General features: G+C 43.4%; 1 protein-coding gene across 10 annotated transcripts in view; it reads right to left on the minus strand.

Annotated features, from left to right (window-relative positions):
* Positions 1 to 27,294, minus strand: part of SNED1 (sushi, nidogen and EGF like domains 1) — a 100,480-nt gene that overhangs the window by 22,429 nt on the left and 50,757 nt on the right. For 7 of the 10 annotated variants that reach the window (XM_061636689.1, XM_061636687.1, XM_061636681.1 and 4 more), the window contains exons 7-21: positions 26,275 to 26,388; positions 25,750 to 25,863; positions 25,420 to 25,536; positions 24,679 to 24,804; positions 22,143 to 22,247; positions 20,086 to 20,199; positions 18,960 to 19,079; positions 17,468 to 17,584; positions 17,244 to 17,360; positions 14,846 to 14,959; positions 13,965 to 14,138; positions 10,356 to 10,469; positions 6,041 to 6,154; positions 3,427 to 3,540; positions 3,111 to 3,224 (exon numbers count right to left, since the gene is read on the minus strand). In XM_061636689.1, the coding sequence (XP_061492673.1) occupies positions 3,111 to 3,224; positions 3,427 to 3,540; positions 6,041 to 6,154; positions 10,356 to 10,469; positions 13,965 to 14,138; positions 14,846 to 14,959; positions 17,244 to 17,360; positions 17,468 to 17,584; positions 18,960 to 19,079; positions 20,086 to 20,199; positions 22,143 to 22,247; positions 24,679 to 24,804; positions 25,420 to 25,536; positions 25,750 to 25,863; positions 26,275 to 26,388 (1,788 nt within the window). The remainder of the gene's footprint in view (positions 1 to 3,110; positions 3,225 to 3,426; positions 3,541 to 6,040; positions 6,155 to 10,355; positions 10,470 to 13,964; positions 14,139 to 14,845; positions 14,960 to 17,243; positions 17,361 to 17,467; positions 17,585 to 18,959; positions 19,080 to 20,085; positions 20,200 to 22,142; positions 22,248 to 24,678; positions 24,805 to 25,419; positions 25,537 to 25,749; positions 25,864 to 26,274; positions 26,389 to 27,294) is intronic. The other 3 variants (XM_061636685.1, XM_061636686.1, XM_061636690.1) reach the window with 3 other exon arrangements.

The following is a 27,294-nucleotide window of genomic DNA, read 5'->3' on the forward strand; positions in this document are numbered from 1 at the left end:
ATTGCAAAGTAAATCAAACTTATTTAAGTGACTATATGAACTATATCAACTATTTTAATATTGTTGCTTCCTCCCTGCTAAAACAAGATCAGCACAGCAAATGTCTTGTTGCTGTTATTTGGGCTGATTGAAGGTGTTGCCACCACTCACCATATGCTCAGAGGCACATGTTACCAAATTCTTCCAAACTACACAGCAAGTGGATTGGACTGTGAAAGACCAACAAAAAGTGTGTTTGCATTTTGACAAATTTGTAGGGCAGTACAATATCTCAGAGAAGTCAGGTCTCCTGCTCCCCTGGTGTATTCATTATAGCTGCCCAATTTCCCTGCTTTTTAAAGTTTGATAGAAATATCTGTTGGCTATAGGTACGTTCGTAAACCGCAAGTTTTTTTTGCCTATTAGTGAATTTCTCTGCTTTTTAATCTGGGAGGTAAGAAATGGGATCCTGTGCAAGTTTGCTGAGAATGGATTGATCATTTGCATGCTTATTGAGTTCAGTGGGATTTACTCCTCTGCAATCGTGCTTAGAATAGGTGAAAATGACCAGAGGGGATGGGGAGGGGAGGAGGGGGAGGGATGCAGGCAGGAGGGGGATGAGCAGGGCAGGTTTGATAATTTGCATGTTTATTGAGTTCAGTGGGATTTACTTTTGTGCAATCATGCATAGGATAGGTAAAACTGACCGGGGAGGGAGGCGTGGAGTGGGGAGGGGAGGAGGAAAAAGGAAAAGGGGAGGAGAGGAAGAAGGGAAGAGGAAGGGAGAGGAGAGGGGAAGGAGGGGAAAGGCAGGTCTGATAATTTACATGCTTATTGAGTTCAGTGGGATTTATTCCCGTGCAATCATCGCTAGGATAGGTAAAACTGACCAGGGGGGAGGAGGAGGGGGAGGGAAGAGGAAAGGGAAGGGGGGAGAGGGGAACAGGAGGGGGAGGAGTGAAGCAAGGGGGAGGGAAGGGGCAAAAGGGAGGTGATGGGAGGGAGGAGGAGGGGAGGGCAGGATTGATAATTTGCATGCTTATTGAGTTAAATGGGATTTACTCCCATGCAATCATGCTTAGGATAGGAAAAACTAACCATGAGGGAGGGGGAGGGGGGGAGGAGGAGGAGGAGGGGAAAGGAGTGAATTGGAAGGAGATGGGGAGGGGAAGGGAGGGGTGAAGAAAGGAGGAGGGAAGGGGCAAGAGGGAAGGGATAGGAGGGAGGAGGAGGGGAGGGCAGGTTTGATCATTTGCATGCTTTTTGAGTTCAGTGGGATTTACCCCTGTGCAATCATGCTTAGGATAGGTGAAACTGCCCTGGGGGAGGGGCAGAGAGGGAGGGATGGGAGGGAGAGCAGGGGGAGGGGAGGAGATGTGATGGGTGGGAACTGGGCAGAGGGGAAGCCCCTTTTCTTTCCAAAAGGAAAACACTGTGAACAGTATCATTCATTTTCAGGGTTTCCTCCACCTTTTTATTCTACAGCAGGCACATGCAGCCTCCCACCCAAATTTAAACCAAAGCTGTCCCTGTCCACATCCACACCAGACCTTTATTTCACTTTACACAGTCATTGGCTTCTCCCAAAGAATCTTGGGAAGTGTGGTTAGTGAAGGGTGCTGAGAGTTGCTAGGAGATGCCCTGTTTCCCTCACAGAGCTTCAACCAGAGTGGCTGATTGTTAAACCACTCTGGCCACTGGAGCTCTCTCAGGGGAATAGAATTCTCCTCTCAGCACCCTTCACAAACTGCACTTCCCAGGATCCTTTGGGGGAAGCCATGACTGTCTCAAGTGAAATAAAGGTCTAGCTTGGGAGTGGCCCCCTGATTAGCCAAGCCAAGCAGCTGCAAGTCTGGCTTTCAGAACATTGACAGCTGGTTCTTACTGAGCATGCCCGGCCTTATCATGGAGCTCAATGCTAAATTTCTTAAATTAATTAAAAATCAGTGAGACTTTTTAAACTTTTAAACTGCAGAAGGTGAAGGTCAGAGTAGGTGGAGCAAGGTCAGTAATAGGATTACAGGTACTTGTGAACATGGCTGATTTTTAATGAATTTCAAGATTATGAGAACTCTGACAGAAAAAAGTCCAAAAGGGGTCTGGGTTTTCTCTCTCTCTTTTTACACTTTGAACTCTGGATTCTCTCTGACTGTTTTGTGTATCGCCATGAAAATTTAGGGGGTTGTTAAGTAAGCATTTCTGAGTTCATGACTATAACATTTGTAAAGTTTTGTTTTGAAATGAGCTTATGGGAAGCATCAGAATGGCATGGGGGGTATTCTCAATTTAACAGTGCAGAATGCAAAAAATCCATGCTGACTATAGTATACAGCCACTTTTGTGGCTGTATAATTCACTCTCACAAGAGGCAGTGATGGCCATCAGCTTGGATCCAGCAGGGTTGTTATATGTTCTTATCTGACTCTCAAAGATATAGCAGCCATTCCTTGAATCAGGCCCAGCACCAGCAGATGGCCAGGTTGGGCCCTGGCCAACTGCCCCTGAAGAGCCCCTTCTTAAACTGGGAGAGTGGAGCTCCCACTCTGTGATCTGTGCCATTGTCAGATTGCGCATCCCAGTAACCTGGTGCTGCCTTGAATAATGTTCTCTGCTGGATTCAGTCCAGCTCAACTGGGCAAGTATCACCATGTAACCCAACTTTCAACAAATATAAATACTTAATCTTCAACATACTATTATATAAGAGAGTTAGCTTGTTTTAATCTCTGTGTATGGAGTGAAGCAGATGGAAATCACGAACACATCTAAGACTGGGATAGCCACCTCATGTACAATCATGTCCTATAAAAAGGTGGGCCATTATTACAATAGAATGATCCACCCAATTAGTCAAGAATAATTTCATTAACATTTCCTGAGATTCTTCCTTCCAGCTATATATTCTTAGTTAGACACCTACTCCAGTGCACTGGAACTCATTAACCAGGTTCCATCCAACAACTGCGAGCCTATACTTTATATACTTCATAGCCTGAAAGAGATTTTACTGGTCAATGAGTCCCCTTTCCTAAAAAGTATTTTATTACACATCTACCATTTTCAGTAATTAGCATGGTTAACAGTAACTCTATTTTAGACAATTATGGGAGTGGCTTTTTTGTACTATTTACCTTTCTCACAGTTGTTGCCAGTATAGCCCACTTTGCAGGTGCAGATGTGAGATGTGTTACTGGGCAGACAGTAGCCTCTGCTCCCGCAAGGGTTGGAGAAGCAGGGGTCACTAGCTGGGGAAGAAGTGCACAATGAACAGTTCAGAACAGTGGTTCTTAAAAGCAATGCAGGTCTCTTTAGGTAAGCATATCAGGAGAGGATCAAATTCCTCCATTAAAATAGTGATGTATTTATTTACTGAATCTACCTTTCCTAAAAGGCTATGAAGAACCTTTGAAAGGCTTCTAAATGACTTCCCATTTTATCTCAGCTTACCTATTTCACAGTGGTAGCCAAAGAAGCCCTCTGGGCAGACACACAGGTAGGAACCACTGTAATTTTCACAATCTCCTCCATTCCGACAAGGGTTTGATTCACAGGCATCCACTTCTGGAGGGCATAAATATACTCACTCAGATATCTGTAGGAGGTGTCACATGGAATTAAGAGGATGACTCCCTTGTAAAGATGCCTGCTGTAATGCAGTGCATAAGCTCCAAGTGAACCCCCCCCCGGGGCCATCCACACAGTATATTTATCTCCCCAGTAAACATGAAAACAGTGGACGAAATTCAAGATAGATGGTGGCACACTTCCTTCAGCCTGTCTAATTGATGCTTACATGCTGCTTGCAGCATCCAAACCATTTGCCTCCAGGTTTCAGAATTCATTTTCAAGATTTCGGAGGGAAAAAAGAAAAAAAAGCATCTTCTCAGTCATCCCAGAGTGCAGGACTAATGGGCTCAAGTTGCAGGAAGCCAGATTTCGACTGAACATCAGGAAAAAGTTCCCAACTGTTAAGAGTGGTATGACAATGGAAACAATTACCTAGGGAGGTGGTGGGCTCTCTAGCACTGGAGGCATTCAAGAGGCAGCTGGACAGCCACCTGTTGGGTATGCTTTAATGTGGATTCCTGCACTGAGCAGGGGACTCGATGGCCTTATGGGCCCCTTCCAACTATCCTATGATTTTATGACTATGATTAATCTTTGTGCACTGCTTACTTGCCATATACATTCTTCAGTAATTAATGCATCTGAAATCACTTTTCCCTAATTCTGAAAAAAATGTGTGTAGTGAAATGCCAATGATACGGCTGCTGATGAGCATATTTCAATACCTAAATCATCATGTGTTGTTGCGCAAAGCTCCACAAGGAGTCCCTGCCATATACATTTCACACTAATGAGCATTCTGATGCTACAAAGATGTAAGTTGGTGGCCAGGTTTTTACGAACGTGAGTCAAGAAAAGTAAGCTAACAAACAAGCCATAGGACAGGGTGATGTGGCCATGAAGGAGCTTATCCTTCTGTAGCAGTATAGCTATCTGCAGTTGCTTTGGGGGAAATCTGATAATGTTGATGAATGTGAGGGCTATTTACAGAGGCTTCTGTTCCCTTTTTAGCTCTTCCTTCCATGCAAGACAAGCCTAATGGAAGGGATGATTACTATATGGTCCAAGTTACTCAGCAATTCCAAATTCATGGAAAACAAATCCAAATTCAACAACTGAAACAGATTGTTTAATTTAAACAGTTTTATTTATTTACAGTACAAATACAGTGAGGCTAGTGGTGAGTGAAGTGGTAGATGATCTGTTGGCTCATGGCGGCCAGGGCAGGAGGTGGACTTACCTCCCTTTTCTTTTTTTAAATTTTCTGGTGGGGTAAAACTAAGTATGTCAGCTCCCAGCTGGCAATGGCATAGATGGGGGTGGGGTGATACTGGGGCCTCCTTGCTGAATGAAGGGGCCTCAGATCCAGGAGGTCCAAGGTTGCCTATATCCCAGTGCTGCCTGCTCCTGGGACATGATATTTCAGGACCTAACACTGACTACCACCAGTGAAAAACCCACTAGGGGTATCTCTTCACTCACAGAGATATCCCTGTCCTTAGTGTGTGTGTGTGTGGGGGGGTGCGGCTCTGCAACAGTCCTGCCCTTCTGCTGGAGAAGCTCTTCTCCACCAGCAGATAGACAGCTCTGTTCAATCCTAACATCCTTCACCCAGTGGATCTGGAGGAGAAGTTTGCTCTACCCATCTAGAAACACTTTTGGAGGCATTTTCTACTCACAGACCCAAAAGGGAGGATGACAGAGGGAAGGAAAATGTTAGAATGCATATGTTGCAGGGTGGCTGGAAATGAAAATGAACCGGGGCACTATCAAACCAAAACAGCCATTTATAATCTCATTGTATGATAGATCAGGGGTAGGCAATGTGGTGTCCTCCAAATGTTGTGAACTATAACTTCAGTCAACCCAGCCAGCATGGCCAATGGTAAAGAATGATGGGAATTGTAGTCCACAATATCTTGAAGGCACCATATAGCTTACCCTTGTGATAATCATCCATGTGGGAATCTGACTGTCTGAAATGAATGGCCTCATGGTGTCAGGGCCTTCATTAATGTACATATACCTGGAGGTATTAAGAGTGCATTAAAGTTGGGTCACAGCACAGCCAGTCAGTACAGATGACCTGCTTCCACAGTGAGCTGGCTACTGCATGGCGCCATGTCATCTGAAACCTCCCTATAAAGAAACGTCTTTAAATAGCATTTTCTAGAACAGTGACAAAGTTTCAAACTACCACTGCTATGTCCACATGGGCTGTGAAGTTTATACAACCTATGACAGCTGAATTGGTTAAAGAAAATAAATCCTGCCTTCCAAAGTGACAGAGAATAACCCCATTCTATGGCTGTGCCTTTGACCTGTAATGGTCAGTAATATTCAGTAATTTACGCTAAAAGAAAAAGGGATCACCAGTGCCAGTGAGATGGATGGAATAGCTTAAGGATGTTTAGAAGATTCCAGTGATCTGTAATTGCTAGCAGGAAGTAGTATTGGAAGTCTCAAGAAGGGTCTTTGTCAGTTGGCTGTTTACCTGTTTCACACTGGGTTCCAATGAAGCCCTCCGGACAATGGCAGGTAAAGGATCCTGGTTGGTCTTTGCAGCTCCCACCATTTTTGCATGGATCAGACCGACATTCATCAATCTCTGCAGAGTTGCAAAAAGGGGAGGGGAGCACTACAGTCACTTCATCAGCACAACAACACTATTGTAGGTAGAAAAGCAGTAGTAATCAGGTAGAATATGAAGAACTGTATATTTTTCCTTTCTTGTCAATTAAACTATTATGGCAAAACAGTTTTACTTCTGCAAAAATAGTAGGAGAAAAAAGCAAAAATAGTAGGGGGGAAAAGCTACCTAACGATGCAAGTCAGTGTTGTTTACAATAATTCTTATTTATTTGTGCAAACAAAGGGTCTGCAGGGAGGTATAATGTTAAGCATTGTTATAGCAATTATTTCACTAAACTGCTTTCACTAAACAGTTTACAACTGTAGGTTACCTCATTAACAATTTGATTATATATATTTTCTTGCCCAACAGGAGATCAAAAGGTTCCTAATATCAGGATAAAAGGATACCTTATTGTTACTGGAAGAAACCCTAGGAAGATAGCAGCTCTGCACAAGCAGTTTTGTAGGTGGGGGTGGATAAAGAGGACACCTACAGCTCTTGGCACTCTATCCTAAGGAATGCATAGCCCTATTTAAGTGTACATTTGCACTGAGAAGTAACTGTAGGAACAGGATTTCCAGAGACTTGCATAGGACAAATATGGCCTAACTCGGCTAGAACAGGGTGCCACTTGTGACTGTGAAATAGGCAGTGAGTTGTTATACAGTCATACAATGGCCCAGTTTACATGTCACACTAAACCATAGTTCAAAAACAAACTATGGTTTGATGTGTACAAGCAGTGTACTAGCACTGGGGAACACTACTCATCCGCTCCTGCCATGCTGCGGACAAAACAAACCAGAATCTGGGTTGCATTGTCATCTGAACTTGTGGAGTGTTTCCAGCAAACAAACCATAATCCTAGTTTGGGACAGCACAAGCTAGATCTTTATTTCACCCATAGCATGGTAGGAGTAGAAGAGGAGCATCACAGGAACTTTTGAGCACTCTGTTTTAAACTATGATTTAATATGACATACGAACCAGGCTGATGAAGTAAATGACAGAGCAGGAGTCTCCCACAGCCAAGCTCAAGACTCCATGCACTGTACCATCAAGGTCCAGGCTGAGATATTTTTGCTGCCCTGAGAAGTTATACCACACTGTCCAAGAGGTGTGCCCCAGAATCCACACTGCAATCTGAGGAAACACCTCTCAGACTGCATGCTGCTTCAGTAGCACCTTGAGAGTATACTTGGATTGCTTCTGCAGTCAGGCTGGTTCTCTGCATCACATCACGTCTACTTGCATAATACAGCCAAGAAGAATCTACTGTATACATACGTGGCTGAGGCCATGGTAAAGCTGTCAAGGTAACCCCTACAATAACATGGAAGCAATGATGTAGCGGATAACATTTAGCTTTGATGTGGGAGACCCAAATCTATGCCCAGCTATGTAACTTGTATGGGTGGGTTTTTTTTACATAAATCACAATCTAAAGGAAGTCTGAAGGGAGAAAGTACAGTTTGACTGCTAAACACTAAGCAGGGGTGTCCATGAGCAGTGGGAAATATATTCAAGGTGCTTTGTGCTCTTTAAAGGAAGAAAGGGGTCCAAAGAGTAATAAACCTCTCATCTCACAGCCTGTTGTGAACACAAATGGGTTTGTGAATGTTTCATTTTGTAGTCTGCAAGTTAAAAAGTACTACAGAATAGGAATGTACTATTTTATAAAAATAAAAAATTAATAACTACTACCTTATAAAAGAACAGTCACTTTATTCAGTTAATCAGTTTGCTGCTTTTATACTGCGTCCCGCTCCCCTCATTAACAGACAATGGCATTACTTCAAGTCTGCATTACTCCATTCTTTAACAAGCAGGCAGCAGTGTTCCCTGCCGTTCCCCCCATTCCTCTCAGAAGGCAGGGCTTTCTATGTCAATTGTATTAAGGGCTTGGTTTCGTGTCTTCATTTCTCTTATCTGATAACAGAATTTTTCCTATCTGAAAATATGAATATAATGGGAAGTTACGCAGTCTTCCCCTGTTACTCAGTTCAGCAAGTTTAAAGAAAACACTCCCATGAAAGAAGATCACTGACCATCCAAAGCTTGCTTTTGCCAATTTCCCCTCCCAGTTATAAAGGCCTTCTGCAGAGAAACAAGGTCATGCTATTAAGCAATGCAACTCAAATATTGTTACATAATAAAGTTTACTTTTCATCCCTCCACCAGATTTTAAAGAGCGGTTACTTGGGGGATGGGATACCCCATACCATATCCCAGGAAGGTGATTTGGATATTTCGATGGCATCAATCAATCAATGTGACCTTTTTAAAAGCATCACTTTATTTTATTTTGTCCCTTTCCAATTTATCAGAAGATTGGAGATTGATGTGAAATGAGCTGCCCTCTGGTACTGCTTTGAATGTGTAAGATCAATGGGCACTTTCAGTGGCAGCAAGTGGAAGAATTTCCCCCTAATTCTCATTTTAAAACTGTCAGAAGTTGAGTCTTTGAAGCACTAAGTGAGATTCCTAGTGGGAGCACAGAGAAAACATGCCTGATTGGCACCCAGTTTATTTGAACTGCAGATGCCTGCTAAACCTTAGGTAGTTTCCTGGCACTCCAGACCCTCATGGCCCCCAGCATGACCAAGCCTTCTATAAACTCAGTTGGGCTGCTGCAACTCTTATTGGGGAAGGGCTGTAGCTCAGTGGTAGAACATCTGCTTTGCATGCAGAAAGTCCCTGGTTCAATCTTCGGCTTGTCCAGGTAGGGCTAGGAGAGATTCTGTCTGAAACCCTGGAGAGCAGATGCTAGTCAGTGCAGACAATACTGAGCTAGATGGACCAAGGGTCTGACTCAGTATAAGGCAGCTTCCTATGTTCCTATCATAGCTGCCTCAGCTGGCAACCCCACTTGCACTACCATCAACCCTTCCTCAGTACCTCCTGCATCCCCTCCCCTATACCCTGTCATGCACACCCATTCGTTCACATTACTCACAGAACTATCAAAGTCCCTCTCTCTCTCATGGGATGCTGCAACCAAGATTGTTATCTCTGGAACAGACCTCTATGAACTTACGGGCTCTATGGATACTACCACGTTTAACAGATTTGTTCCTATTTTTTTTCATGTTTCAGGCAACAAAATGGCAAGTGGGGAAGTTGGAACTCATCCTTTGGGATGTGATGTTTTCAGTATGCTGGTGTCACCCAACTCTACTTCTCCTTTTCCTCACATTCAGGTGAAACTGTGGAGTTGCTGAACCAATGCCTAACGCCAGTAATGGACTGGATGAGGGTCAATAAACTCACGTTCAATCCAGACAAGACAGAAGTACTCTAGGTGGGTTGACTTTCAAAATTAAAATTCCTTGGGACATGGAGTTACTTTTTGTATGCCTCATTACTCTGTAACAAAGTCCCAGGCTATGGTCTGAAGGCACATAAGGCCAGCTCCCTGCTGAAGGTAAGCAGGGTCAGGTCTGGTCAGTGCCAGGATGGGAGACCACATGGAAACCATATGTAAGCCGCCTTGGGTTTCTATCATGGAAAGAAAGGCGGGGTATAAATGTAATAAATAGATAAAATAAATAAATAATACATATTTATTTTATTTGTTTAGGAGTATTTATACTTTGCCTACTAACCAAAGCTCCTGAGGTGGCTTACAATGTATTTAAAATACATTAAACAGACAACAGAACAACAGTTACTTGGGTGTGGCTGTATATAAATCTCCCCTCCCCCAGTTCCCCAATGTTTCAACAAGTGTCACTCTGCAGCTGAATCTCCTGGCCTGGGACTGCCTGTTGAAGAAGCCAGATGTTAGTCCCTCATAGGGAACGACATCACCACTGGCCTTCTTCAGCTGCTGCTGCTGCTGCCTACTACAGCTTCTGGTGCTGGCAGCAGATGCAGGAAGTGCTGGGGGAGCAAAGGCATTAGAAGCCTTCCCCCAGTCCTCAGACGTTTCAGCTGCAGCTTTGCTACTGAATCTCTGGGCTACAGCAGGTCTCCTAAGAAATAATCCTAGTCCAGAAGTGGCTGCTGAAGCAGTTGGATGTTAAGTCCCTCACACGTGAGACCAGGGCTTCCTTGCTGGGCTGTCGCTGATTGTACCACCGCTGGTACGCTGACATAGCACTGATGGTGCTATATATTAACAAACAACAACATCATGCAACTTCCTGGCAGGTGTACTTGCACATTCTCTTACCCAACTCACAGTGGTGTCCTGTATAGCCAGCTTTGCACAAGCACAGGAAAGTGGCAATTTGATCTTTACACAAGCCTCCATTCAGACACGGCTGAGATCTACACTCGTCAATTTCTGTAAGAGATGGTAGAGAGACAACCATCTATTTGCAAAGGAAAGTCTGGAGTCTATGAAAGCCCTTAAAGTGTGTTTTCTCCTCACCCACCCACAAATCTTATGTACAGGGGCATGTAGATATATACAACCTATACATTAGAACTGGTGCATTTCAGAAGCAACCCCTCCCACCAGAGCATTCTGAGCAGACAAAAAACAAGAAATACAATTCTAACCCCATACTAGTGTCAGGGCCAAAGCGCACACTTCCTGGGGAAGGGTCGTAGCTCGGTGGTAGAGCACTTTTTTTTGCAAGCAAAAGTTCTGAGGTTCAGTCCTTGGCATCTCCAGATATGGCTGGGACAGACTGTAGTCTGAAACCCTAGAGATCAACTGCCAGCCAGTGTAGACAGTACTGAGCTAGAAGGTCTGCCTGTGTACAAGGAAGCACACTGTGTTTGTCCATGAGAGATCTGCAGTTGGATCTTCTGGTGTTTTCATCTTTCCTAAAGTCAGCTGGAGGGTCTCCAAATTTGATCAGAGCAATTGTGCTGGGGTGAAAGTGATTAACTCTTTCCTCCCTGTGCTTTTCCCCAATCAAAATCCCTCTCCCCAGCCTGCTGTTTTGGGGGAGGGGGAGGGATACAGATACCCACATTCCCTTCTCCAATTAAGCCAACCGCAGATTCATAGGAACTAAGGATCTGTCTTATACTGAATCAGACCAATGGATCATCTAGCTCAGTATTGTCTACACTGACAGGCAGCTGATCTCTAGGACTTCAGACTGGGATCTCTCCCAGCTTGGAGATGCTGGTGATTGAACCTGGGACCTTCTGCATGCAAAGCAGGTGCTCTACCATTGAGCTATGGCCCTTACCAATTCAGGTATGGATAAATGTGCATATATGCCATGGGAGGGCTTAACTCTAAAAAGGCAGACATTAAATCTTTTAAATAATTTTAAACTGGAAAAACAACATGGGGGGAAAGGATTAAACACACCCTCCCCCAGCATCACTACTCTCATCAAACTGGGAGAGCTTTCAGTTGATTTTAAGTGAAATACAAACAACAGGAGACCCAATCAGAGTTTTCCATAGTGTACTTGGGCCCACAGCAACACCATTTAACAGTTGACAGGAGATAAGAAATACTTATGGAAATGTGTTCAGGAACCAGAGGCACCAACGTTAATCTAGTCACACCATAAGTCCCACTAGTCAGGAGGCAACAAATTGCCCATTAGTTGTTGATAGGGATGGAGGGATCTATAAATTTCAGTCCTCTCAGTTTCTCATTTTTCCAGTCTTAAATCCAGTCCTCTGCATTTGTATAGCAATTTGTTTTTTAAAAAATCCTAATGAAAATTCTTCTGCAATTTAGTGCAAATGTCTCCTAACCCATTTTTGTATGCAGTTTTGATTAATATAAAATCTTTTGCAAGCAATTTCTCCTAATATTCATTTTTCTATGATGTTTTCACTCATTTTATGCATATTTCTCCATAATATATACATTGGCTAGAGAACTGCATCACAAAATTCATAGGCACAAATTTTGAAGGATGGCTGTGTTTCAGGGCTCATCTACATGGGAGCATTTCTTCATAGGAAATACACTTCTTTTACCTTCACTTTTCATTTGCAACATCCGCAAATGAAATAAAACGAAATAATTCCTGCTTAAAAGTTAGCTGCCAATGGCTTTTTCCCATTCACACAAGCAGGCATTCCTCTGTGGTGGATTGGTCTCACTTTTTCCTTGTGGTCCTGCCCTCTAATTATACATTTCCACTTCCTCTGGTTGCTAAGGTGACCAAGCATGCTCAGTCTGTTCTACCAGCTGCAGTAGGTTCCTTTAAAAAAAAACCCAGAAGTGTGAATATCTGTGTTTTCCCTGGTAAGATACAGCTGAAATACAAATCTTTGTTTGAGCAGTGTTATGCTTTTGTGCACATGTTGGGGGGGAAAGAAAATAAAGGCACCATTTGCAGCAACATAAAAAAGGCCAGCAGAATGACAGAGAGCAACCGGAAGTTGCTTGTCAGCCTACAGGAAATAAAATGAATGAAGAGAAGAGGAGGGAGTGGGGAACGATTGACACACCCACCTAAAAGCACTGGAGCAAAGTGTCTGCAAGCACTAGAGAAAGGGAGTGAAGATTTTTTTCCTTCCCTTTTCGTATTATCAGTGGATGGGGTTAGTACGGATTTACAGGAGGAAAACTGTATGATAGCTTCTGTTTGCCGGTAACATCATGTGAACCATGCAAATTTAAAGGAGATGTGAGTAGCACCAAACATACAGTAAACAACCATGTAGATGAGCCCTTGGTTCTCATATTGTTTCAGAAAGTGAAAATTTGATAGAAACGGCTTTAAATGCGAACTGAATCAAACTTCTGCCCCATCCATAGTTCCTGATCACAAGGGTTGCTTCTCTTTCACAGTATGGACTATTTCACCTTTTACACATAATGAGAAGACATGATTCACTAGAAAAGACCATAATGCTGGGAAAAACAGAAGGGAATAGAGAAAGAGAAAGGCCAAACAAAAGATGGATTGATTCCACAAAGGAAGCCACAGACCTGAACTTACAAGATCTGAACAGGGTGGTTTATAACAGATGCTATTGGAGGTCACTACTTCATAGGGTCGCCATAAGTTAAAATTGACTTGAAGGCACATAACAACAACAACATGGAGCTAAGTTAGCATTGCCTTGCTTGTACCTCCCATTCTTTTATTAAGGCTTATCTGCACAATCATTTTCTTGAGCTCAAAAAATGCTATGGTTTCCTGGACAAAATGCTGACAATCCAGACTATTAGCATTTTCAGATCTAAATTGCCTAGAACATCCTCTCCACCCAACAATGTGAAGACTGGCCTTCCAAATTTTATGCATACCTACAAAAAGGAGATATAAAATGGAGTGGGGGAGGGTTCCAGAGGCAAGACAAGTTCAAGACAATGGAAAAGTCTCACCTTTCCCTGCATCCATTTAGGGGTGGGGCACTGGCAAGAACACAAATTTCCCCAAGAGGATTTTCCCTTCCCATTTATCAATCACGCATGGCATACTTCCAAGATACACAAGAATGTTAGAACTCCAGAATAAACAAAGGAAGCAAAAGTGGGGTTGACTTGCTTCCACTCTGTCTGCCCCCCAATCATCATCATCATCATACATTTTATTTATTACCTGCCCTTCACCAGCAAGCCCCAAGGCAGGTTACAACAACTTAAAATTCAACATTAAAAACAGTCAAAACAAATTACAATCACTGGAATAGGGTGGGTCCTAAAAACACATAGCTCAGGTGTCAAAGGCCAGGGTAAAGAGGTGCTTCTTCAGCATAGGTTTCAGACATTATAGAGTACTATGGTTCTTCTGAAATCTGAAAGTCAACAGAAATGGTATCTTGAAGTTGAGATGGACCTGATTCCACCCTCTCTCCCTCCTGTGTGTGCACGCACAAACACACACACACAGATTAATCAAGTTACCATTACACTCTGGAGGGTCACTCCAGGAGCCTTGTGCTCTGCACACCCTGGGATTCTTCTGGGGACTCAGACTGTAACCAAGATCACACTGGTATTCTGCCAGAGAGCCCATCTTTGTGGAGTTAAATGCCACCTGAGCATGCTTGACCTCCTTGGGGATACCACAATCCACCTCTAGAAGGAAAAGAGAGAGAGGAGGAGAGGGAGGGAGGGAGGGGGAAGAAGTAGAGTTATAGAGCAAAGAATTCATTATAGAGTCTATGAGCTGCACAATGATGTAATTAAGGGCTCTGCATTGATAAGCCCACTGAGGAGGGTGGAGGCCTAGTTTTCCACATAGCACATGAAAGCACATTCACTTTTGTGCAAGCGACTTAGGGAATTATGTTAGAAACGTTCTCATGTTGCAGCCTGCCTTGATCAGAGAAACAAAAACTGCATTTCCAGTCCATAAAATTAATGTTTTAACTCTCAATGGTTAGCACAGTTTGTTTTAAGGAACATTATTCTTAGCTCTCAAATGCAGTCTGAGGCACTCCAAATCATTAACATGAATAAATTCTCAACTCCGCTGTTCTCTGAAGGAAAAGCAAATCCATTGCAAGGTTCTGAGCTGCAAGTTCCAGCCTGTTTCACACAGACTTTGGCGCAAGTTCCCAAATTACTGGGAAACTGAAATTTTCAGACAGAACTTCTTAGAACATGCTGAAGTAGTCTAGACCATTAGTTAAATTGTTTTGCTTTTCAAAACAAATTAAAAAAATGAAAATGAAGGCATTGCCCTCTGAACTAGGATGAATGACGTCTCACTGTCACTGTTCACCTTTCAGTGATAAGGAGAGCTCTGTTGGTTACGAGATATTTACTTCCATTGTTTTTACCTGACTGGCAGTGCCTTCCCCTGTAACCAGCTGGGCATGTGCAGAAATAGCTGTTGCCAAGATCTTCACAAGTCGCTCCATTTTCACATGGACGCAGAAGGCATGGAGAAGGTGCTGAGAAAACAGAGCCCATCCCACCAATACAAAACTGTTCCATTTACTAACCCAAACAGAGCCAAAGGTACCTTAAAAGCAGTGGCGGGTTTATGGTCTGTGGGGCCCTGCTCCCTTTAGGGGAGGGGCTTATTTGTTCACCTTTACTGTTATATTGTTAAACAGCCGCTACGCTTTAATTGGGGAGTGGGAGAAATGAAGAGTGGAAACAATGTAACAAACCAAAATACTAGAATTCATCAATGGCAATTCATTATTTGTAGTCACATTTCAAGGGTATCCTCTCAATTAACAATGTATATTAAAAACCCATAGGCCTCTCAGCTGCACAGGGCCCTATTTCTGTGCATACCTATAAATCCACCCCTGCTTAAAAGTTATAAAGAACACAGGATTGTAACACAAATGATTTCTAGCCCTAGTAATGCAATCAACTCTGCAGGCTATTTTACTTCACCAACTCTAAAGAGTTAGCTGCAGGTCACATTAATTGTGTGGCTTGCAGCAATGTTGGAATTTTAAAAATTTGATCGTAGTTGTAGGTCCCTCAGATTTCCACCAGCACCGCAGCATGTGGGGAGGGGAACTTTAATTCTTCCCTTTCCAATTGCTATCCCAGTGGAAACCACCCCCCTGCCCTGCTCTAGTTAGCAATAGGAAAAAGAGCTCCTGTTGGTATCCATGGGAGCTTTTCCCTCCCTCCTATCACTCACTGGAGCATGAGGAAGGGGGATTTTCATGGGGAACATAGCTGGGAAAGAAAGGATTAACCCCCCCTCCCCATGCACTGTGGTCTCAGTGGAAGTTTGCAATCTACTGTGTCTAGGATAAAAATTTTACAATTTCCTGACATGGCTGCAAACCATAAGCCCCCCAAGCAGCTATGCTCAGAGCATCCAGCTTTGGTTAAGCCTAGACCATTGATCAGTTCTTCTGGTTTCTGTCCAGAATAAATCCAGTTCTTAACTTCGTATTTCATATCATGCCTTCCATCAAGCTTATTTTTACCTCGGCAATGGAAAGCAACCAAATCTCCAACAGTATACACGATCTTAAGACTTTGCTCAAATCTGCAAAACAATGGATCTACATTTTGGGGGGGGAAATCCAGGTTGATTGTTTCTAAATAGGGATTTCAATAAATTATATCTCCTGAAGATTCAACAACCTGACCCTAATACAAAGCTCTAGTGCTGCAGAACGCTTTATAGAAGAAAATGAGCTGGAGACTAAAACATAATGCTTTTGAACTTCATCGTATATTCAGCAACTTATTGCATGGATACTGATCCATCATGTATGCTGCCATAAAACATACTAGTACACTTTTCCCCAACCTGGTACCCTCTACATGTTGTTGGATTGCAAACTGTATCACCCACGACCATTGGCCATGCCGGCTGGGGCTGATAGGAGTTGTAGTCCAAAACAACCAGAGGGAATCACTTTGGGGATGGCTGTAGCAGGGGCTGGATGCAACAATACATTGCCCAAGTAGCAACTTATTCTACTACCTCCCCACAGCCTCAGCCAATAGCTGAACTGAATATGTTAACAAAGGAATTTATTGCATGCAACAGATGGTAGCCTACTAACACTTTCCCCTGAGATCTGCACCTTTCAACTTTTTAATATATGAGACACAAAAGCTGGGGAGTCCTTTGAAAGTATCAATTTCATCCTCCTTCCAGTGTAAGCGCTAGTGCATTTATAAAGTGTACTATGGGTTAGGATGAAGTTCTTTTCAGATACTTGCTAGCTTTGTTTTTGAAAAAAAATCACAAAAGCAATAAACAGTTTTAAAAAAAACTTTCTGGGGGAATAGGTAGCAACTCCCTTTTGTTGCCAGAATGGAACCCCTCTGATGGCTTCATCCTCTGAGGGGAGAATCCATACCTGCTGCTTAATGACAACAAGTCTCTGGCTCAGTAAGTGCCCAAAGGTCTAGAGGCCAAACCTTTTGATTCATAGATGCTGCTCCAGTAAAAACGAACATTGGACAGAAGACCCCTCTGACTCCATGCCTACTTTGGAACTCCCTTCTATTATATATTAGACAAGCACCCTTCTCTATTTGAATTTATTGTATGCATGTGATGTTGTTGTTGTTTTAAACTGGTGTATATGTGTGTGTGTATGTTTTTTTTTGGAAAAATTATATATGTAACTGTTTTATATATGTTTTTATTATATTGCAAGTAGCTTCAGGATGCCTCTTGGGAAGAGATTCAAAAATGAAATTACTACTGCTAGTATGAAATCACAACAACAACAACAACAATACCTATCTCGCAGTGCCGTCCAGCATACCCTGGGAGGCAGTCACATTTGTACTTGCCAATGTAGTGGAAACAGGTGCCTCCATTCTGGCAAGGCCCTGAGGCACAGGGGTCAGGTTTGCCTATGAAAACAGAAGATGCAGGTTACATAGTAGACAATCCCAAAACTGCTCCTATTTTTTGCTCAGCTATGATTACTACAATGCATGCAGAGTGTGTGTGTGTGTACCTATCTCACAATGTTTTCCCGTGAAGCGGTAGGGGCAGGTGCAGTGGTATTCACCATCCGATTCCTTACACGTCCCTCCATTGCGGCAGGGTCCGGAACTGCACAGCTTTGGCCTTGCTGGGAAGAGAAGAGCATCCATACTTGTTAAAAGCCCTTTTAATAGACAGATGAGTTCCGTTAACCATTACTCTAGTCCTTTCACTGGATTAAACCGATTCACCAACCCTTTGCCAACCAATACAATGGATTGGCAACAAATCCAAGACAGACTGAAAGAAAAGTACTTCCACACAATGCATATTAAATTTATTGAATTTACTGCCAAACGACAGGGAGACTACCGCTAGTTTAGATGGCATTAAAAGGGAATTGGTCTGTGGCTACTATATGGCAGCTATATGGAATCTTCAGATACGAAAGTAGCATGCCACTGAATGCCAGTTGCTGGGGAGCTATAGCAGGAGAGGGCCATTGCATTCATGCCCTGGTTGTAGGCATCTTGGAAGCATCTGGCTAGCCAATGAGGGAAACAGAATGTTAGATTAGATGGACTGCTAATCTGATCCAGCAGAACTCTTCTTATGTAATCCACTTTTCAGCTTCAGCTAGCTATATACATATCCAGAGTTGTTCAGAAACATGTTTTTAGGCCATTTGGCCTGTAGCTCAATACCTACTATTAAATTAGACAAAATGGTCACGAATCCTGCTATAGTATACTGGAACTGCAAGGTTTGCTAACATTTTTACGCTCAGTAGGCCACTTCCTTCGAGTCATATTCCTGCTCTCTTTCTTCACACTGACTATCCCAGGTTTGAGACTGCACAGAGAAACATAAACATATGAAGCGAAAGCTGCAGCACACAGAGACATTCACCAGCAAGTTCAACAATTGCCGCCATATTGTCTGGAGCCACTGTAACTGTCAAAATAACTGATGAGTGTTCCCACGTGCTACTGCTTTACGCAATGCCGCCTTGAAATCTCCAATGAAAGGTGGCATATAAGTGTTGTTAAAACAAATAAACACATTTCCCCATGAAGTCATATCTCTGGCTATGCCTTGAGAATGACAACATAAGAGGAAAGAAGCCAACCCCCATTTTTCTGCCTTACCTGGTGTTTAGAAGCTGTTTTTTCTTAATATTTGGCAACTGGAAATGTTTGCTTGCATCAGGCTATTACGCTTTATTCACTTCTGTTATTATTGTGTTCAGAAGTTGTTTTTTTACATTGCCATTTTTGTGTAGAAGGATATTTTTGAGTAAAACCTGATTATTTTTTTGTCCTGACTTCTCATACTGTCTTTTTGATCAGAGAGGGAACCATGCCCTGGACCAGCCATGGAAGCGAAAAGCAGGGGGAGAACACTCGCTGCAGACAATTCTGTCACCACGCACTAGGGGTGAAAAAAAGAGTTTCTCCCATTTATAGCATTAAAGGGGGATTTGAATGGTAGCTTCTGTTCCTCCACCAAAGGCTGGCAAATACCTTTCTCACAGTGCCTGCCGATGAAGCCTCGGGTGCATTCGCAGATGTAGGAGTCATCTTGAGCTTCACATGATCCACCGTTCAGGCAAGGCTCCGAGTCACAAGGAGAGGGTGGCTCAGCTGCAAAAGCAGACATGGCCTCACATGGGCTGATGCTAAATAAAAACCCCACCTGCCCCATGGAAAGGAGCTCAATTAAATGAGATGGAAAAAAGGACACACATCTTTGAATTAATAAGCCCAGAAGTCCTCTAGCCCACAACTCTTCATTGCTCATATTATTTATTTATGGGAATCTCAATAGTGCATGTTGCAGACTACACAATTTCTGTAATAAAAGCCTTTTTACAGTGCTTTTCAGGATACATACTAAACTTGATGTTAAAGGAGCTTGAGCTTTTTAAAAACATAAATAGCACCAGCAGGGGTGCAGTTTATAATTATCAGGATTGCAAAAGGCATGGAGGGGGACTTTCATCCTGTTGCAGTCCTGAGGAATCTCTCTTCTCTGAAACCAATACTTACATTGGAAAGAAATCTCCAACTGACACTATTGGGGGATTTCTTACCAATGCAGATACCATATTCAAAGAAACAATTTTTCTTGGGACTCTGGCTGGGAGGTGGGGGGCATGGTTAATTCCCCATCCAACCCAGATGTGATACCCATAACTATCAGTCCCTGCACCCAATGAAATGACACATTTAATGTCATGTGTAGCTTGATTCAAACAGACTCCCCAGTCTTATCTCATTTACCAAGGAAAGCCTGATTTGCTCAGTGATTTCAATCTGGATCTTTCAGTGCTGATTTGCAGGTGACACATAAGAAGCAACAGAAGAATGCATGAGTTGCTCATACATGCCCTTCCCTGTCATATGCAATTTCATTGTTGCATTCAAACCTAACGTTCTATCAACTGCATCACACTTCCCCAGTCTGCAGTCCATTCAGTTGCTCCCTTTATACTCCAGGGGCTGGGAAGGGAAATTTGGGGCCCACCTAATCTTTACAAATCAGAGTGGATCTCTGGATTAGTTTTTCTGGTATGTAATATTGGGCACTTTCCCACGACCTCAGATTCAAAGCCCACTCTGATATTTCTGGACTCCCTATCCTACTTACTGTGGTTAGTGCCATAATCTGTATGGCACACACAAAGGTAGCTCCCGCCATACTCCATACAGTAACCTCCATCTGGGCACTGGGTGTTCATATTGCAAGGTGTAGCAGTCACTTCTGTAGGGGGGGGGAGGGAGGAAGCACATGGAAATTCCCTGTCATGCAGCTCAGTGCCATACAGGTGAGCTTTACACAGGTGAGCAAATGTTACCAGCTAGGTTAGCAGGGTCAATTTTCTAGCTGACAGTTTCTACACAGTAAGAAAGTATTAGAATGCATGGTAGAGCGGAAACAGTTACATGGGTTGCATGCTTTTTTGGGGGGGGGGAACAGCCTTCCTCCACTTGTCATATGCCATGATGAACTTTCATAACTGGCCAAAGTTGTATGCTACTTTCAGACAGTGGTGGGCAGTGTGGTGGGGATGCACCGCTCACCTGACCTCCCTCCACTTGAATCGCTGCTGTGTACTGGGATGGAGAGGGGCAGGGAGGCTGGCACAGTGCAAACACGCTGGCAGGAGTGCTGGATTGGCTCTGCTGGCACGTTTGCAGTGTGCTAACCTTGCCCGCGCTATTGCACAGCAGCAATTCAGGCGGAGGGAAGTCAGATGAACAGTGCAGTCCCATCCTTTCAGGATTAATACTTTAGCACGTGGACATATTTTCTGAAGCCGCTCACCAACAAAGTATTCTTCAATTCAGCAATGGGGGCTAATTCAAATATTTGTTAGATGTTTTACCATAGAGATCAGAGATGGAGAATCTGCAGCCCTCCAGATGTTGCTGTACCCCATCATCTCTAACCATTGATTATCTGGCTGGTGCTGATAGGAGTTGTTGTCCAGTAACATCTGGAGTCCTACAGGTTCCCCATCCCTTACTGCATGCACAGTTTAATACCATTATCGGGGCCAGCCAGGGATCTGGGATGTTAGCTTGGCTCCCAGTGCCTTCTATAATTGTATGGTACTGAGAGGTTAAGCAGGAATCACAATACTACAGCAATTGTACATATGCACTTGTCAAAACAAATCTTTCTGCCCAGGCTTTCCCTGATCCATAAGACTGGACCCCCGTATTACTGAATTCCTATTTTTATCTGTTTTCATAACACCATTTTACTGGTTTGTATGTTACATCTCTGTTTTTAGGAAATTGATTTTAATGTTATATTTTTTAATGCGGCTTAGAGATCTTTTACATATTAAACAGTTTAGAAAGGCTTTTAAATAAATTAAGTAAACAAATGGAAGAAAAAGAATATGCTATGTCCCTCCTTATTACAGAGCTATGAAAATTTCCTTTGGGTTAGCAGCTGACAATTTTATTTGGAAGTCTCCTGTAATTAATTAAACATATATCCCACCTTCCTTCCACCAGGGAATTCAAAAGAGGCATGCAAAAAGTTTCTACATGTTCTCCCATCCAGGCATTTGACCCAACTCAGATTTTCTTAACTATAGTGAGGTTACATCAATTGCCTTCAGACCACGCACGCCCTGGGATCAATGCAATTTATCAGGAGTTACAGGCTATTATTTAGAATTATTCTGAATGCTAACCTCCTAGTGCATCACACCATTATTAAGACAAATGCCCCACAAAGTGCAAAGTTTTCAGGGTTCCAGTCTAGGAAGCATATAGAAGCATTATGGCCATGATTCAACACTGCACCTTTGGCACCACCGAAGAGGGCTTGATTATTTGTCATGTTGTTTCAGATTGCTCAGATGCAAAACTCACTGACCATAAGCCAGGGATGGGGAACCTTTGGCCCTCCATATGCTGCTGGACTATAACTCCCATCATTCCTGACCATTGACTATGCTGGCTGGGGCTGATGGGGGATGGAGTCTAACAATGTCTGGACTACATCCCTGCCATAAGTCAAAGTAGGATGCAAACAAACACTACAAGCAGGGCTCTCATTTCAAATGGCCTTTAACTCTCTGAAAAAATGCTCATCTATCTCCCGACAAGAGTTGATCAGTAAAGTGCTTACTAAACTTTAGAAGGCAGACAGAATAGTCCATCAGTAGCTATTAACAACATTCCTACCAAATTCACAGAGGAGACCAAAATATCCTGGTGGGCACTGGCATACAGTGACGTTTCCATCCAGACACTTTCCCCCATTTCGACACTCGCAGTCCTCCGAGAGCTCTGCAAAAAGCCGGGGGGGGGGGAACTAATGAGACTCATCTTGCCAGCAAAAGCTCAGCTAGTGAGGCCTTTACAACCCCCATCAGTAACCAACCGGGTGTTGTTCAGGTTGCTGTGGGGAGGGATCTGGATTAGGTTTGGCTACAAGCATTGTGGTGACAGAACCTTTTACTCCCTTTCTTATGACCTCAGATATTTACCTTAATTAACACCCAAGAGACTTTAAATTACAAACCAGCTGCTGCTCCCCAATGGAGTCATCAAACTCCACCTATCAATGGCTCCCTTGTGGTCATATCTATGCTCTGTTCGGTTGCTCTAATGAGCCTTGTTGCTTCTTGTAACAGACGTACCTCACACTCAACCCATTTTCCCTCTCCTGGAGAATGACATGAGCCAGTGTTTCCCCACACCACTCAACCCTATTAGTCTTTTTGCAATCTTCCATTTGGAGGGTTGAGTGGTGTGGGAACAGAAAGAGTGTGAGATGCAGTGACAGAATGGAGAAAGTTGTACTCCCACAATAATGTATAGGGTAGAAGAACTTTAGCACAGGAGACTCTCCCTTAAACCAAGCACCACCTGGCATACTGGATGTATTAATGTGGCAAGCAGTCACAACAAAGAGAGGGAAGCTGGGATGTCAGTGGGCTAGCATTCTCTCTATAGGCTGAGAAAGGGCTGTTACAGGACCTGAATCATCAAATGATTATTACAGACATACATGTTTAAAAAGTATGAGAACCCTTGACCTAATTTAATACGAATGAAAACCACAGAACTGCCATCTTTTGGAGTACTGGTTGTTTTGGGGATACTGTCAAGATTGCAGGTCTCTTTGCCCCTAGAAAATTGTGAGGGGATAGTTTAAGCCAGGAGGTGGCTCAGTTATGATCCTGGTATACACTGAGGAATCATAGCACTAGTTACCATGCCATTTCTCTCTGGCAGATTGGGTGGGTGGGCACTGTGCAGAGGGAAAGCCCCTTTCCTTTCCAAAAGGAAAACATTGTGAACAGTATCATTGCTTTTCAGCCTTTCCCCCACCTTTTTATTCTACAGCAGGCACGTAGTCTCCCACCCAAATTTAAACCAAAGCTGTCACTGGCCACATCCACACCAGACCTTTATTCCGCTTTAGACAGAGTTGCTAGGAGATGCCCTATTCCCCTCACACTGCTTCAATCAGAGCGGGTGACTGTTAAACCACTCTGGCCACTGGAGCTCTGTCAGGGGAACAGGAGTTTCCTCTCAGCACCCTTCACAAACCACACCTCCCAGGATTCTTTGGGGGAAGCCATGACTGTGTCAAGTGAAATAAAGTTCTGGTATGGGTGTGGGCCCCTGATTAGCCAAGCCAAGCAGCTGTGAGTCTGGCTTTTAGAGCACTGACATTTGGTTCTTACTGAGCATGCCCCAACTTATGATTGACTTCAATGCTAAATTTCTTAAATTAATTAAAAATCAGCTAGACATTTTTAAAACTTTTAAATGGCAGAAGATGAAGGTCAGAGTATGGGGCAAGGTCAGTAATAGGATTACAGGTACTCTGTGAACATGGCTGATTTTTAATTAATTTCAACAGATTATGAGAAAAAAGTCCAAAAGAGGTCTGGTTTTTCTCTCTCTCTTTTTACATTTTGAACTCTCGATTCTCTCTTACTGTTTTGTGTATCAACATGAAAATTTAGAGGGTTGTTATGCAAGCATTTCTGAGTTCAGGACCATAGGTTTTGTAAGGTTTTGTTTTGAAATGAGCTTATGGGAAGCATCAGAATGGCACGGGGGTATTTTCAGTTCAACATTGTGGAATGCAAAAATTCCGTGCTGGCTATAGTATACAGCCACTCTCATGGCTGTATAACCACACATAATGCTCAGTTGTGCCAATATTGTACTTAAGGGTGTGTGTGGTGTGTGTGTTTTGGTCCCTCTCCACAAGCAGTTGTGGGAAGCAGAGTCTGAATTGAATGTTTGCACTGCAAGAAGTGGCACATCTTTTCCATGCAAGCCTTTTTCTTAGCAAACTGCCTCCTTTGGCAAAGCCATACTGGACTCCATCCCTATCTAAATGTAAAGGTATTTTATGAGCCCTCTGTAACTTGGAAGTGAGCAAAATCTATGAACAGTGACCCACTCCTCTCACACTTTCCCCTCCCACCACCATTTTGATTTTAGTGTTTTTTTTGTTATTGGCATGTGTGTGTGTACATATACATATAACAACACCTTCAAGGTACTTTTTGGCAGTGGAAGAAAAGCTGTAAGCAGAGCTAAAAGCAGCTCAGAGGGAACAATATTGGTAAGACAAAAGGCCCACAGAGGGAAACTATGATTCCCCTGCCCCATATGAACTTTCATTCCACACTGTAAAACCACAGAGAATGTGCAGTTCATGTGTAGTTTGACCCTTAGACACAGATGTACTTACTCTCTCTACAGTCAGTGCCTGTGTATCCCTCAGCACACTCACACACATAACCTTGGCTGCTTTCAAGGCAAGTGCCCTCATTCTGGCATGGATTGGAGATGCATGCGCTGGGCATTCTGGGCCCACCTACAAAATATTTGTGAAAGATCACTGACTGGAGGAAAGTGGGGAAATGCCAAGTTTATTTCGTACAAAGAAAGGAGACTGTGTGTGCTAGGTAAACAGTCTTCCAATACATGAAACATTGCTCTGAAGGTGGATGGGGTTCAGTTGTTCTCCATCTCTATTGTGGGCAAGATAATGGGTGCAAACTGCAGCCCAAAGGACTTTGGCTGGAATGAGGAAAAGCTTTCTAACAACATGGTTGCTAGAGTGTTTTGGAATTTTCAGTACTGGAAGCTTGTACAAAGATCTTTGATATATACATATTGGGATTAATGTGGGTAGACTTGATCCAAAAGTAGCGGAATGGTTTCATAAAACAAATCACAACCCTAAACTGAAAGGGACACCTTAACGGAAATGAGGGTGAATAGGTTTTTGCTATAGCTGGGATGGGGAACTTGAAGCCCTTCAGATGTTATTGAACTTCAGTTCCCATCAGCCCCAGCCTGCATGGCCAATGGTCAGAGGTGAGGGGAGTTGTAGTCCAACAATAACTGAAAGCCCACAGGTTCCTCATCCCTGATACAGAACAGACTCATTTATCTCTTTGAGGAGATGTGGGGTTATCCTGCTCACCATATTGACAGTTGTTCCCATAGTAGCCTGGAGAGCATGTACAGATGTAGCGCCCTGGGCGAATATAGTTGCACGTCTGTCGGTTCCTGCAGTTCCTACCCTCACAGGCTGAAAGATCTAGAGCGGAGAAGAGTAGGGAGCCTCAGTACAGCCCAATGCGGCTGAATAACTCAGCACAACAACAAGTACAGGGCTGGGCCTAAGGAGGAAATCTGAAAAGGAGCCTCAGAGCAGAGAAAGAGAGACCCAGAGCAAAGAGTCCGCCACTGGGAGAGCCTGGCTAGGTGGGGAGGAGGAGGGTGCCACCACGCAGTTATGAAATCAGGGCACCTGTTTCACAGCGCGGTCCTGTGAATGGCGCCACACACACACAGGTGTAATTGTCCACCAGGTCCATACATTGCCCACCATTCAGGCATGGGTTGGAATCGCATTCATTTATTTCTGTAAAGGAAACAACAACAACAACAACAACAATCAAAACCTGACTACTGACTGCAGGCCTAGCCATGTTTAAAATAACTATAGGTCTCTGCATATCTACATTTTAAGGGTCATCATTCATGAACACGGAGCTATGTGTTCAGAAGTAGAACTAGGAATCATTGTGGTGAAGCTTCCATGCAGCACGTGCTGATCTTTACCCTACTCAACAGAGAACAAAGAATTCCCTGTGTGGGCAGAAAAAGACACTTGCACTGGAGCCGCTGGATTGTGGGCACAAGTACATAGGCTCTTTGCCATCCAGCCTCCGACAGCAGGATCCCATTGACTGACCTTGGAACACCTTCCAAATTTCACTTTTTTGCCTGCTTGACTGGTGGCCTTTCCTACACATGCTCACTGTTAGCTCACCTGTCTCACAATCTTCTCCTGTATAACCTGGCTGGCAAAGGCACACAGCCGTTCTGTTTGCTGCTTGGCATTCCCCACCATTCTGGCATTCTTTGGCTTCACACGGAGACTTCTCTGTAATATTTTAGAATAAGAAAGGGAGATGAAATTAGGAGATAAATGTCATTCCACTCATGCATGGAGTTAATGCACGCATGCTGTGGGCTTCTCCCAAAGCTGCTGTATGGGTACTTCAGAAAAAATGGGTTTTTTGTCCCTTTCTCAGACTCCATACATGCACACTTCTCCAGCTGTCTAGGTAGTGACAAACTATGTAGGCTCTGGGAAATGGCAGAATATGGGAAATTGTATTCCCATCTAGTCCCGCCTAGTTCAAGGATTTTCTTTGGGTAGATGCTTCCATTTCAACCCTCTGCAGACTCTGCAAAAGAAAATGACACTACAAAAAGCCAGTTTGTGACTACCACTTCTTGGGAGTCTGTTGTACATCTTACAGTTTGTGGTCGACGGCTCTTGCACAGCTGGAAAAATGTAACAGAACTTCTGAAACCAAATACACTTGAATACTCTCAAAATATGGATAAGGATGGGAATAGCTGCAACAGCCACAGACCCCTTTTATTGGCCATTTACATGCCAAATTCATGTCCATCTTTCCCTCCCTCCCTCCCTCCCAAGTGAATAGCACACTGTGAAGTACATTGCATGGTTACTTTCTTAACAATCAACAGGCAAATGAATAAATTGCTTGACTTAATTTGCCTCCAGGGAATGCTCTGGTTAGGAAAGTGAAAACCAGACAGGAGCCCCTGAACAAGGCATTCTGTTTGGAGGTGTTGTCAGGGCAGTGGTTCAGGTATGCTGCACGGTTAATTCAGCCACAGGTATAGCTCTGCATGGGACACACATAAAAGTCTTTCATGTACAAAGTCTCCCCAAATCAGGTTTGACTCCTAAGTGAACTTAAGTAAGGTCACGGAAGTTCCTTGTCCCCTCGTCCCCTGAGCAGCCCCTCATGCC

The sequence above is a fragment of the Rhineura floridana genome, chromosome 7 (assembly GCF_030035675.1).
Source record: "Rhineura floridana isolate rRhiFlo1 chromosome 7, rRhiFlo1.hap2, whole genome shotgun sequence".
Lineage (NCBI taxonomy): Eukaryota > Metazoa > Chordata > Lepidosauria > Squamata > Rhineuridae > Rhineura > Rhineura floridana.